The sequence below is a fragment of the Dermacentor variabilis genome, chromosome 5 (genome assembly GCF_050947875.1).
Source record: "Dermacentor variabilis isolate Ectoservices chromosome 5, ASM5094787v1, whole genome shotgun sequence".
Taxonomy (NCBI): Eukaryota; Metazoa; Arthropoda; class Arachnida; order Ixodida; family Ixodidae; genus Dermacentor; species Dermacentor variabilis.
This window is the reverse complement of record NC_134572.1, coordinates 17,039,171-17,053,665: the sequence shown is the minus strand read 5'-3', so window position 1 is coordinate 17,053,665 and position 14,495 is coordinate 17,039,171. Positions and strand designations below refer to the sequence as shown.

The 14,495-nt window shown below is 43.7% G+C and overlaps 1 protein-coding gene across 2 annotated transcripts in view; it reads right to left on the bottom strand.

Annotated features, from left to right (window-relative positions):
• Nucleotides 1-7,823: 7,823 nt before the first annotated feature.
• The window catches only part of LOC142582310 (transcriptional regulator Erg-like), a 60,634-nt gene continuing 53,962 nt past the window's right edge, over nucleotides 7,824-14,495 (bottom strand). For both annotated transcript variants that reach the window (XM_075691873.1, XM_075691872.1), the window contains one exon: nucleotides 7,824-11,726. In XM_075691873.1, coding sequence (XP_075547988.1) covers nucleotides 11,185-11,726 — 542 coding nt within the window. In that variant the 3' untranslated portion in view covers nucleotides 7,824-11,184. The remainder of the gene's footprint in view (nucleotides 11,727-14,495) is intronic.

Genomic DNA, 14,495 nt, shown 5'->3' with positions numbered 1-14,495 from the left:
GAAGAGCTGCAGCAGACGACGAACGGGGTGCGTCACACACGCTGGAAATGCAGAGATGGCTGGCGCTGAGGAGTTCATCCCATAACAAATTTCAGGTTCCGCTTCTTTCATAATACTCAGTTTTTTGGGACCACCTAATCATACTTGAGAACGCGAAATTAGCTTGCTATATTTAACCTAACCATGAGGATTATAAAGTGTTATCCGTCTTCATGCGCATTACACACAAACAATGCCCTTTTAATTACAGGTATTCTCTCAATAATTGCCCTCTGAAGGACGTTGAGGAACACAGATATTTAGGTATTACGATTACAAACCGCTTAACATGATCAAGTCACATTACTAAAATATGCTCATCCGCTTCTAAAAAGCTCGGTTTCTTGGGGCACAAACTAAAGACAGCTCCGTCAGAAATAAAACTACTGGCTTATAATGAATTTATAAGATTTAAATTAGATTACGCTAGTGTCGTTTGGGATCCATATCTCAGGAAACATATTAGGAAACTTGGGATGGTGCAACGAAAAGCGGTCCGTTTTGTATTTAATGCTTATTAGAGAAATGACACGCCGTTAATGCTCATGGCTTGTAATAACAACCCTGTTTTGCGACACCGAAGAGCATTGCTACGCTGAAATTTCTCCACTCACTATATTTTGGTAGATGTAACATTAAAATTGAAACTTACTTAACACACCGAATTTCCAGGCAAACAAGACACACACATGCTCATACTCTTGAACCTTACTTTGCGCGCACAAATTTTTTCATGTATCCTTTTTATCCTCGGACCATAAAAGAATGGAATGCGTTACCACTGGAAGCATTCTGTGATGGGGATAATCCTGACTCTGAGAGCTGTGTACCTTTCTGTTTGTGGCCACACGGTACAAACTGCGGTGTTTTTTTTTCTTTTTCATTTTGTGTATCTGTTTGGTCGTGCTGTGCACTTTTGCTCTGTCCTGCTGACTTTTGATTATAGCTATGCATTATGCTGTCTTCTACCATTTCTCTATATTTTTGTGTTTTTATATTTCTTTTGACAACTTCTTTTGTTACGCCCCCTGTTTGGTCTTTTGACTGCAGTATGTTGTAAACAAAAATAAATAAATAAATAATCAGCCGCGCCCAACAATGGCGCGCCTTAGGCGAACAAATTTTTGGTTTATCAAATGCCAGAACTAGTTAATCTTTATATATGTCGAGAGGCTGTCGAATTCCATTATGTAATCAACACTTATCCCAGATATGTTGATGAAAACGACCTTCAAGAATGTCAACGGTTGGGTGAGTTGGAGACCAATAGTTGTGGCCGCGGTTGTCCTGTGCAGTCTTTCAGCTTTTTTGTGTCGTGTTTTTGTTTTCTACCTCATGCGCTAAGAAGAAAACAATACTGCCGAACATGGATAGTCGTTACAATACCATTACAACACTGCCTTGAACTTTTTCTGCCGGCTTGTGTCACTTCTAGTCAAGAGTTCGACGAAAGTTCGTCTGGTCAGGTAATATGATGATGAAGAAATTGCGGCCACTGACCAAGTCAAGGTGAAACAACACACAGAGAGACGTTTCGGGACGCGTACGGTTCCCGAAACGTCTCTGTGTGTGTTTTTTCACCTTGACTTGGTCAGTGGCCGCAATTTCTTCATCATTGTGTCACTTCTGTCGCTGTATCATCCTTTTAGTTTTAGGCTGTTTCAGCGTAAGACATGCACTATTGCACAGACGTTTCCTGACAGAAGCAAAACAGCTAGACATTTCATATATTCAGGAAATGGGGCTCACTTTCTGGGTAATGTATACCGAACGTTTGAACTGCGTAGATTGCCGATATGCTTTGAAAATATTTACTAAATACATGCTTTCTCCCTTCTTTTATGCATTATATACGAGGTCTTTAGTTAATTTTCCTGGTTTACTACTTGTAAACTACGTAAGTCATGGTGTTTATATTTCGTTAAAGTAGGAATCCTGTTTTGAGCTACGAGCGATCAATATTTGGCCAGTCAAGGTTCACTGCCACCTTTGTAGAAAGTTACTTATTCAAGCATTCAAAGGTGTTATACCACAGTTATTCCAAATGTTTCCCAGACTCCTAAAACAACTGCACGAGCTACAAATTTAGATTTCACATAAACAGGGATAATTTTTAGTGTAATGCGCTGCGAAAATATCACGCACACGTTATAATGTAACGTTGTAAATAATGATTTAACTGTTATTCACCCCTACGTTTGTATGTCATACGAAGCTCGCATTTTATGTCTACGGTGTTTTCAGTGTACTAAACAAGGCGCATTGTCATATTTTGAGAAAATTAGGGCACGGTATGGGTAACGTGCAGGTAACGTTCTAAATAGGTGGGTTAAATGCGCCTCTTTACAACTGATTACCTATTTAAGGGATTCGTAGCGTTGTAATAATTACACCGCTGCCCTGGCATAACTACAATTACAACCGAGGTCAACTTTTGTAAACCTATGGGGACAGCTACGCCAAGTTGGTAAGCGATGCTAAATTCGTGGTGATGAAATAAAGTGTTTGGAAAAGATATTTAAAAAGTTCTTACGCCAAAATTTTGATCTGCTTTTTTATACTATGGTAAGTAGCTAATGGCCCAGTAATCACGGCACGAAACCTCATTTACTTCAGAGCGCGACAGGTAATTATCTGGAGTTTTGTTTGTAGCAACCAGACTAAGTTTTGATTTCAGAGAGCAGTGAGATGGGCCAGAGAAGGACTGTAAACACAGATGGGCACGTGATCGCAAAAACCTCTGACGTATTCTCTGATGCGCATGCCAGAGCACACGCTGCCGTGCGAGTTTCGTGTTGCTAGTTCGCCTGCTACGCCTGCACGGGCTTTGCGATGTCCGTGCCACGTCGCCAATCGGTACACTGGACTCAATCACTACAAAGTAGCGACTCGGATATAACGGCCGGCGACAGCCAGGGCGAGCCTCAAGACCCTCGCATTGACCACGTTCATTGGTGTAAGACACTGCAAATCGGCGTCGAAAGTCGGGGCCTGCACGGTATTTAACAGTAGCGTGTCCACTTTTGTCAGTGAAAGCTATCGTGGGGCAAATGATGCATCGCTATTCCCAACCCGTAATGTGTTCGGCAGAAGTCAACGACGCAGTATCTACGCGGCATTGTGCTGTACTCGCAATCCGTGCGTGGTCAATGAGCGCAGTCAAGCTGATAGTGCGGGAAATCTGCGGACACGACAAGAACGGCCGCCTTATTCTGCAGTTGTAGCGACACGGAGAGCGTCCCACTATACAAGCAACAACTGAGAAAAGCACATGTGAGCAATATGGCAGTCAGCGAAAATTCGTGACGTAGCGTTTTCTTGGTTGTTCACAATCCTTCCTTGATGTCGGCGACGCGAGGTGCCGCGTTTTGCGGTTGGCTGCGCGCATGTACTTTAAGATCGATTTTAAATATGTTCTAAGCTATATTCGTCGTTGATATTTTGCATAGGGTGTGTATGTGCCCAAATAAATTGATCTACCGTGTTACCTCCACTTCAAAATTTTGTGTCGGTACCTCTTTAAGCTAGCGTTCGGAAGTGTCACGCTACCGTAATCAGCCACGTTTCCCAGTATTCTAAGAGAACTTTGCATTTAACAAACTTTATACTCAGAAGGAATGGGCGCAACCTAAGTCAAATTTGTCGCGAAGTTTTAAAGTTTTTGGCCTGATTAGGAGTGATATGAATAATTATTGAAGCCCCATTTCTGGTTTTTTAAGTGTGATACGTATATTTGGCTCACCTGGCATCCTCAGTGAACTAAACGAAGCTGCTTCTTTATGCCTGGTGAGAGTAAGAATGATGGAATCGGGTTTGTATAGGGAAAGTTCAAAGTGTGTGGGTGGTTGAGGCTGTGGTAATAAATTCTGTATGTAAGTGCTCTAGAGAGTTATGAGTGTCTAAATGAACGGAGCACAATTTAACACGTTGCTCTGGCGGAACTACAAATACCACAGAGATCAAATTTAGCGAAAGTGGATGGAACGTTATGAAAAGCTCTCTGCGAAGTCAAATGAGTCGGATCAGACATAGCTTTTGTAAAAACAAAGTTTTCTTAATCAAGTTTTAGAGCTTGCGATCTGTCCAATACCAGCAACGCTTCCCGTTGTCTTAATATCGCTGTACGATACAACATATTTATATATTGTGGAAATGGGAGGGATGGTCATAGCAAGTGCCGTGTCTAACAAAATTTTTTTGTTCTTGGTCTAATTAGAACCCTTGAAAACAATTACTGAAACCTTGTTTCCCTTTTTCCCCTATTTCTCGTAGTTGCTTTCTGCGAGGTCCACGGTGAACTATAGTCAAGGCAGCTTGGTTACATTTGGCGAAAATAAGGGGCGCATTATGAGCAATCTGTAGGCTTAGTTCAGAGTGAGCGGGGGGGGGGGGGAATTACGTCATTTGTAATAAATTAGCGTGCCAGTGACCTGGAGCTTTATCAGCGTGTTTTACGAACAAAGCAGAATTTATCTTGCGGATCTGGGAGAAGTGGGAACGAAACCGAGATCAAATCTAGCAAAACTAGAAGTTTTGCGGATTCCTTTGCCAGTCGCTTTAGGGCTGCTATAGGTGTCTCTCTGGCCAAGGCTTGCACGTATTTACGAGTGAGTCAAGCCCCATGCCGAGCGCAGATATGGAAATAATTCTGGCTTCTACAGTACGCCGCCTCTCATACAGTGTTGCTCTGGTTGGGACCTTAAACCCCTAACTTGCTTTATTTGAATTGCAGTTAACATGTGAAAGAATATATGTGGCTTGGTGTAAACTTAAATTTTTGACTGATTTGAAAGATATTTGAGCAAAACCGATAATGTGCTTGATAGCGTGATATAATATAAGCGTCAAATTCTGTCAATAAAAAATTAAATCTCAAAGTCGGCCTTAATTTCGCTCCGCCCTTAGCATTTCAAGCTGCTGTCTTTATGGCAGTACAGCAAAGATAACAGTGAAGATGTGATGCAGCCCAAAGAAGCGCCGGAAAGCACATCACATAACCTTACTTTCCACTTAAGACGAGAATCACTCCCGTCAAATGTTCTCATATAAAAATTTGTGTCATATGCACTACCAATTCTGTCACAACTGAAGTTGCACATATGACATTTACTTCCGGTTCCATCCTATAAATAATATTTTTATGTCTCGTTTGTTCTAAAGCTCATCATCATCATAATCAGCCTGGTTACGCCCACTGCAGGACATCTGGCACTGCGCGGGGCTACACCAAATATACCAAATCACAAAATCAAATATTAGATAGTCAATTTGCTAATTGAATTATTTGAATGTTCGCTGTTCGTTTTGGTGATATTCGAGTATTCACACAATCCTACTTTTTGAGAGAAATTGTTTGCATCATCATCATCAGCCTGGTTGCGCCCATTGCAGGGCAAAGGCCTCTCCCATACTTCTCCAACTACCCCGGACATGTACTAATTGTGGCCATGTTGTCCCTGCAAACTTCTTAATCTCATCCACCCACCTAACTTTCTGCCGCCCTCTGCTACGCTTCCCTTCCCTTGGAATCCATTCCGTAACTCTTAATGACCATCGGTTATCTTCCCTCCTCATTACATGTCCTGCCCATGCCCATTTCTTTTTCTTGATTTCAACTAAGATATCATTAACTCGCATTGGTTCCCTCACCCAATCTGCTCTTTTCTTATCCCTTAACGTTACACCTATCATTCTTCTTTCCATAGCTCGTTGTGTCATCCTAAATTTAAGTAGGACCCTTTTCGTAAGCCTCCAGGTTTCTGCCCCGTACGTGAGTACTGGTAAGACACAGCTGTTATAAACTTTTCTCTTTTTCTAAAGATCATGTGCTTCTAAAATACTGCTGCACCTGACCCTTTACGTCTGAACGTTTAAGTTCAGATGCATACTAACACGATTTCGAATGCTTCTATACATGTTTCACTATGCAATTCACTATATGCCACAAAGGAATCCACGTATTTATGTTGTCAAGTACTTTTCTCAGAGATTTTCCACTCGTTACAGGCAGAACCTATGTAGAGGAATATCTAGATACGTGCAAGATCGCCAAAAGCAGATAGCTGGAAAAAAATGTACAGGAGATTGACTATTTCTTTTGTAAAAACTCGAACGAGCGTCACATACTTATAGTGTATATCAAGTCGTAATTGTTATTAACTCATTCAATTTATTTACTTCATGGTATTGGAAATGTTCGCAAGTTTAGTGTCACTGTTCTTTCCACAACATTTGATATACGAAGACAAAAAATGCGTAACTGTGCATGATATCATGTGCAATTTCACTTCGCTAGTGATTATGAGGCAAGGTGAAAAAAAATAATTTGCAATTCTTCATTGTAATGCTTAGTGGATTTTGCTTGCAATGGCCCTTTTAGGTTTTGTAGACTGGTTATCTCGAAGAAACGACAATAACCCGCCACGGTGGCTTACTGGCCATGGTGTTGCGCTGCTAAGCACGAGGTCGCGGGATTAGAAGGGTTTGGGTACGAAGCTAGTTGTTACGAGTCATTCATTTTAAACAGTGCAAAAAAAAAAAAGAAGAACACGGACAAGGAAGGGCACAGAACAGCGCTGGTCCTGTGCTCTTACTTGTCCGTGTGTGTGCGTGTTTGATATTTTTTGGCCCTGTTTAAAATGAATGTCGCGGGATTAAATCCCGACCGCGGCGGCTGCATTTCGATGTCGGTGAAATGCAAAAGCGCCCGTTTCCCGCGCATTGGGGGCACGTTAAAGATGCCCTGGTGGTCATAATTATTCCGGAGTCCCATACTACACGATTTTCTTCCCAAATGTTTCTCTATACTGCCCAAAGAAGCTTAGAATTTGACGGTTGCTCTGTACTTCCGTACTTTGAATACCACGAACGCTAAAAAAGGGGAAAAAAAGAAACAGCGCACTTGCATGCTTCACGTGTAGCTAGGTTTCCATGATATTTTTTCTATCTATTGCTGATTGCGAATGGCGGCTCTCGCGGTCGCCCGATGTGCTCACTGTCCTTGTTTCGGACACATGCACTTGAGAAATACCGGGCGCACAGTGATATGTGCAGGATGAAAGAACGAATAAATAGATTTTATTTGAAAAATGATGGACCCCGTGGTCTTTTTTAAGGAAAGGGACGAGGGATAAATTGAAGGGAAGTTTTTATACATCTCTTACCTTTCATCTAGGGTTATTCCTGATGTATACCAACTTCTCGTCAGGTCGTATTTCAACTTGCGCTCTGCGCCTGGTCATCCACTTAACCGTACCTTTCCTATATGCCCGAACAAGTCTGTAAAATGAAGGCTTTGTTCGCCTCATTTCCTTGAATCCTAATACTTTACCTTGTCTCTGCTTAACTTATCGGCAAACGAGTTTAACTGCGGTTGACATTAAGGTATGCCCGCATTTATAGAGCGCCCGCTTAACCGAATGCCAGTGCCAGGAACTGCATTTCAGGTTTGGCACTTCGAGAGTTTAAAGATTATGCAGCAGTGTTTTTACCCACTTGAATCTGTGGCCAAGTCTGCTGCAAGTGGGTCATCTGCAATGGCGTTTTTCAGTTGCCCATGTGGAAGTGGGTCCCGTTGCCTGCCAGTATACAATATGCTCGTATACCGTAATGTTGAGGCATATTTAGGCAAAATTCATCAGGAGCCTCCTTGCTTATCGTAGCACAAGTAATTCCTTGGGAAAAACTCCACTGGCTGAAATAAGTGTGTACATTTTGCGATAATGGTACATAGTCGCTTTCAAGGCATGCTCAAACTCGAAGCTGTTCTTCTTTTTTTTTTTTGGACCAGCCAAAAAAAAACATTTATTGTGTATAGCGTAACAATGTGCTTCCGTGAGGTGTGCAAATAAAGGCGATGAATCAAGAGTGTTGCAAATAAAAGTGAAAAAAGAACGAAAAGGAAAATTCACTGGTACCAAACAACGCATGATGCCACCTATATCATAATGAATTTACATTTAGTCAAAACAAGCAGAAAAGGAGTGAATGTAAAGAAATGGGGCGCAGTAAAAGAAAATATGTATAGTAAAAGAAGACCGAAGCAAAACATCGAAATTCAAGCAGCCATCAGAAACGCAATGTCTGCTAAGGGAAAGTTCTTTAACAATTATAGAAGGAAGTTTGTGCTGCCTTGCATTACTCTCATCGAAGAGCACTAATGCAGAAACAATGAACACTCACTGCGAAAAGCCAGTCATGCCGCAGCAAAGCCAAAGTACAAAGAAACAAATTTGTTCTCAACAGCAACCACACAAACAGACGTAGTTGTGTGGCATTCATTTAGAACTTAAATACTTTCACAAAAGGTAAATTATCAGAATACAGCCGACTCTCAGTTAATTCGATCTCAGTTGTTTAAATTTTTTGCTTAATTCGAGCGCACTGAAAGTCCCGGCGAGAAACCCTACATAGTTATGAAAGAAAAACTAGAGTAGTGCGAATGCGAAAGCATGCCCCCTTCGGTTAATTCAAACCCCACCGGCATCGCCTAATGCTCCGCAGTGGTTACTAAGGCTTGAAAACGCAAGAATAATCAGCAGGCGACGCTACAGGTATACCCTTGGCGCAAAGCTGCTTTACGGTATTGCAGACTACTTCAAATAATAAAAAAAAATATTTGAATTTGGTCATTTTGCCGCGGTTTCTTAATTCAGTCTTTCGGATAATTCTATTAAATCTTGCGGTCCTCCAATGGTCGAATTAACGGGAATCGACTGCATTAACTGTTGCGTGACCAGTGACCTACACGAGTACACAAAAATGTCGCGCCTTGTGTTGTACTGTGGTGAGTATTACAACTTACGTAGAACGCTTTTGACAAGATGCGACCATAAACACATCGAAAGAAATACAATAAACAAAAAGTATCACCCCGCGGTGCTTCATAAAGCCTACGTATTCCTGAAAGTGGACATTAAATGAGAAAAGAATTACAGCAGAATGAAACATGTTGAACATGTATCTAAATCAATGTACACGAGCGTTTTCGCATTTCGTCCCCATCGAAATGCGGCCGCCGTGGCCGTGATCGAACCCGCGACCTCGAGCTCAGCAGCACAACGCCACATGCACTAAGCCAGCGCGACGAGTTTGAACGAGAGCAGCTACAAAGTGATGCCTGAGAGCGATGGCCAGAATTGCTTTCCGTGAGTCATGTTTTCTTTTCTTTTGGATCCTGCACAATTTAAGTTTCTCACCAAGTTTTCTTGCTATCTGCACTGCAGAAAAGAAAAAAACAAAACAACTTTTTTCACGTGACGTTGGCACTAGCTCGCCGTCGAAAGCGCTCGTGAATGCCGTTGTCAAAACGGGGCCGCAGAGCTCAAGGGAGTCTGGACGCAGAATGAATGCGCGTCTTTCGAAAGAAAGTTCTTCGCGCTTTTTAGCCACAAGAGACGTATAGAAGCTGTAGCATAACGAGCAGGAAAAGTGCCAGAAAAACGTAATAGTTTCGGTTGTAGCTAGTCGGGATTGAGTGGAAACCGAAGCTGCAACTCTGTTTATCGGAAAGACAACAAAAATGGCACACTTTCCGGCCCGCCGACTCTGGAATGACTTGCAGACCAATACCGGTTGATGCCGGTAAGCTGACAGTGCCATGAACCCGGCGTCTAGCCTTTAGTAGAGTAATTGCCAGATAACTATATTGTCCCTGCATGCTCATTTCCCTGTCTCCTCCTTGTTTGTGCCCAGCCAGACAAGGATGTCTGGCTTAGTAAACAAGAGCTCCTTGAACGATGTTAGAGGAGGTAGATGCAGAATGCAAATGAATCAGTCAATGCGTTACCGTGAAAGAGATGGCCGAATACTGAGTTCGTACTCCTGAGAACAACACAAACTGCAGCACCCTTAATTGGCAGTTCTAGAGATCAATGAGGCTGCATGCGCCATGTCAAGAGTGCCCGAGAAGCTGGAGCTTAATTGTGGAGTCCATACAAGGAAGCAGGTCCAGCAAACAACTAAAGTAGCATTTCACGAGCACACACAAGGGCGCTTGACAATTATAAATTTAGAAAGAATAGGCGGCCCATAGCGATCGCCGGTAACAGCGTCGTGTTGAAAAAGGCACAACAGAATAAGCCTCTCATTACTCACTGTTCACCATAAGGTAAAGTAGCATTTGCTGCAATCATTGCTTTGACTTTTCTCAGTTGGCACTTTCTTACTAAAATAAGACCTCTAGGAAAACTGTCGTTTCGGAACTGCTTTGCCAAAGCCTGGTTTCATAGTGGTCTATAAAGAGAAATTTGGTCGGGAAGACGATAATGCAGTTTTAAGGTTCTAAATTTCTTCTGCAATATAAATGTCAGGTATTTTACATATGGTGACAACGCAGAAAACAAACTTGAATGCCAAGTAATGAAATTCTTTACAAAAATAATATAAAAAGATGCAAGTGACTGTTTTTATCCTTTATCTATTCAAAAATGGTAACTGTACCTCTTATTTTTGAAATGATAGTTTTCTAAGCTAACAGTCAAGTGCTCAATATAGACCATATTTTGTCTATTTGCGTGAGGGTGGTGAAATTTAAAATATATTCTAATGACAAAAAGATAAATCATTCCACAAGTTCTTTATTAAAATTGGTTAAACTGTTCAAAAATCTACCCATCGACTTAGCTTACCCCTTTAATCACTGTGCAGGTCGACAGTTTAGTCATGACTTTCGCAGCGACTGCAGGCATACGGAACTCCTGCACACGCATAGACATTCCGGTACTTGTACTTTGTCCACTGTGCGTATCAACAAAAAACAACTCTAGCGACAGATCACAACTTGGGTTGTTTTTGCCTGCAGAAGACAACAAACCCACCACATTACCGCGAATGTCGCTTGCCCTCACACAACGTTCTACTCACACTTCTCAGTACGCTTGTCGCGGGCTTGCTGCAAAGCACAAAATCAAGCAGCTTTCGGAGGTCCAACGCTGCGCCCATAAAAACACGTCTGCAAAAAATCACCCAAGTGCACCGAAAGAAACTAGAACACAGGATCACCATTCTGCGCCGATTCTACGGCGTCCAATGTGTTCGATCCTTCCGTGCCTATAGCCTCTCACAATTCGCAGTCCACGACTAATGGGCCAGTCTCATTGGTGGTGCGACACCATGGTGGTCGCCGCTACGGTATCCGCACCAGAGTCATGTGTAATAGTGACTCAGGCCGTTGGCTCTGTGTCCAGCGTGCGTGAGCGAGTGTCCCGACAGGTTGGGGTACAGGTTGCAGGCTCCCGTGGCGCTCGGCGTCCAGTAGGGACTACGCACAGCGGCGGCTGCAGCCGCGGCTGATGGAGCCAGCCCCATCGGCGGCGGCTGGTGGGCCCCGATGTAGTTACTCCGGTAGTGAGGTAGTAACAGCTCGGTCTGTAGGCGATACGCGGCTGACGACTCGGGCGTAGGCGGCTGCTGCGCCTGCGTCAGGCCGTGGAAGTCGAACTTGTAGGCGTAGCGCTTGCCGTGCACCTTGGTCATGATGTTCTTGTCGTAGTAGTAGCGTAGCGCACGGCTCAGCTTGTCGTAGTTCATGTTAGGCTTGCTCTTGCGCTCGCCCCAGCGCCGGGCCACTTCATCGGGGTCGATGAGCTTGAACTCGCCGTTACTACCCTCCCAGGTGATGCAGTTGGCGTTGTTGCTGTCCGAGAGGAGCTCGAGCAGGAATTGCCACAGCTGGATCTGGCCGCTGCCTGCGTGGAGAGGAAAAATGACAGTGTGTATTAGGCCTGCTAGTAAGATCACGGCCTGTGGAGAGAGAGAGGTGAGATGGGAAATGCAGGGAGGTTAACCGGTGTAGAAACATTCGTTTTGCGACCGCGCACTGGGGGAGCGGTATGGTTCGACAAAAAGTTTAAAAGGCAAACGTTCAAATGAAGCATTTGCGCGCAACGAATTTGCGAGTGTGTTACAGTCGTTTAAGTAAGTGCTTGGACGAAGAAAAAAAACTTTGTAGTGTCTTTAGAACCTTCGGTTGAGACAACCGCACACGGGATATAGTTTGCTATATGCCATGGTATGAATCCTGTTGCCGACCAACTGCACAACCCTACGCGACGACAGCCGGGGCTGTCAACGAGGCAACAACACACTGAATAAATAGAAAGACCGCCGTTGTGTTAATTTTCATTGTGTATTAGCGTCTACTTTACTTCCACACACTTCGTGTCTTCATGCCTGGCTACTGACAATGGATCAGGCGCAGTGATAGCCAGGCCAGACACAGCTCACGCCGAAAAATCGCATTGCACTCAGTTTTATGGCTTTGCCTTTTCTGTGCCTCAATATGAACTCAGCTTAGTGAAGACATCGCTGTCTTTGAGTGACTTTGCCTCGCAAAAAGGCTGCCGTTTTGTAAGTACTCCCATTGCGCAAACTACGCGCAGCTTCCTGCAAGTGTCCATACAACAAAATATTACTGGTATTTGTTAAGCTATATTTTCTGGTAGGGGTCCGTCCAATATTGAGAAAAAAATTCCTGACTAATTTATTGAGTGATTGTTTCAGTTAATGCGCTGCCATGGTTATCACTGACTAGAGGAGGCGGCGGCAAACGTCCTATGTAGTTAACATTTAGGATTGAGAGAAACTTTATATCGTTTTCAGTCTCGAATTTAGACGGACAGTCGAGATACATGTCACACTTACACAATTTTATTCCAAGGCGCTACAGCCTTCGTTGAAAGAAAGTCAAAGTGTTAGGATGATGACTTGTGGATTTTCTAGTTAGTACTCATATTTAGAGTCTAATTAAACCTTAGTTTATTGTAGTCAGCTTACTTTTCTTTTTTTTTGGTGGGGGGAGGATTATTTTTTTCTTAGGAGCTAAAACACCCATTCAACGCATCGGCACAAGTTGTTTATTACCTAAAGAAAACAGGAGAAAGCATTGTTGTTGTTTCTTTTTCGGCTTTGCTGGCGGAATGCAAAACGTTGAGCATCCCGTGAAGCCTTCAGCAAAGTGGTCAGGTGTAGCAATACTCAGCACATTGAAGTTAAAGGGAGCCACACTAGGCGAGCATATAGGTTAAAATTTACCCGAAAGTCAACGGTTGTGATTTTATCCTTGCCACCGCACGACAGAACTTGCAAAAACATGCCGCGCAGACAATTGTGTGCTCCGTGACTGAAGGGATGTAAACGTTCTCGACTGACCACTTTGGCGGCTGGGCACGCTCCATGCGCGGCCGGCTTTAAAGAGCGGCGCCTGCTCTGCAGGCATAAAAGCTCGTATCTCGGCACACCTGCTTACATACTGCAAGCACAGCGTAGGCGAAAGCGAGCAACATCAGCCGAGGGGTGCTTTCAATAGCCCGGGAGACTGCGGGGCTTCGGTGGGGAGACGACGAGTGACGTTCTAATCGCGATAAGCACCGTGTCAACGCACGTGCTGGGGGCAACCGGAGCCAAGCTTAATGCACACAGCCGCGAACTCGCTATATCCCCTCCCCACAGTGGCTGAAAGTGGAGCGGGAAGCGGATGGAAGCGACAGGGAGCGGAGGCGATCAACATTTCCACGGTCATTGGCTGCGAGTGCGAACACGGTGGCCTCCCTTTAGGGCAAGAAGCGGAGGGAGGGGGGTAGTATGGGTGAGTGAGAACAGGTTGCTATAGCAGCAGCAGGTCTGACCGTGTTCTGTGGACAGAGCCGGGTAATGTGCCGTGTAAGTGACACTCGAACGGTAAAGTCTGAGCTTACTTCCACACCAACAGTGCTCTTGCCGCGTTCCTTTAACAAGTTAAATGTACCGTATTTAAAAACAATGTCCCCCAATTATGTTTTCAGAAGAAAACGGCTTGAGTGAGCTTTGTAGACAACATTTGCCTCGTACGCAATATCCAATGCAAGGCATTATTGCAGTCTTATGTCTATGGAGTGGGCAAATATACTGGGTGGATGATGCAGGCAATGCACGTTTATTCTATGAAAAAATGAAGCAAAAGTGCCCCTGCACAGGACTAGTCATTCTCTCGAGGCGTTTTCCGCAAACAGTTGGTGGGATACGATGGCTGGTTAAGATTCGGTTACATTCGGCCGCTTCGCATGTGGATCAACTGCTTTCGGGTTGACTTCGCGTCTCAGAGTGAAGCAGTAAAGCCTGCTTTGCGAGTTACCCCGTTGAGTGCGCTGTGGTCGTGCCTAATTTTTGGCTTGCTTCAGAGGAATTGCCAAGAGCTTCCAAGCAGGACGCCGACAGCTTTAGCCAGTGAACTTAAACAAAAACTATACTTCACAAACTCGTAGTAATTGGAAGTGAAGTATCTCAACTATATATTTCGAGACCATTGGTTGTGTTCTTGGCGAGGTTGCACTAACATTGTTAATAATTTAAATGAATGTGGCGATCGTTAAAGCGTCTTCTGGCCCATGTTTCTTGCTTATGTGAATGTTCGCAATAAGTTTTACGCAGCCTGCTAGTTATAAACGTGTTTATTTTATAAAATATAAACTATTCCTAGA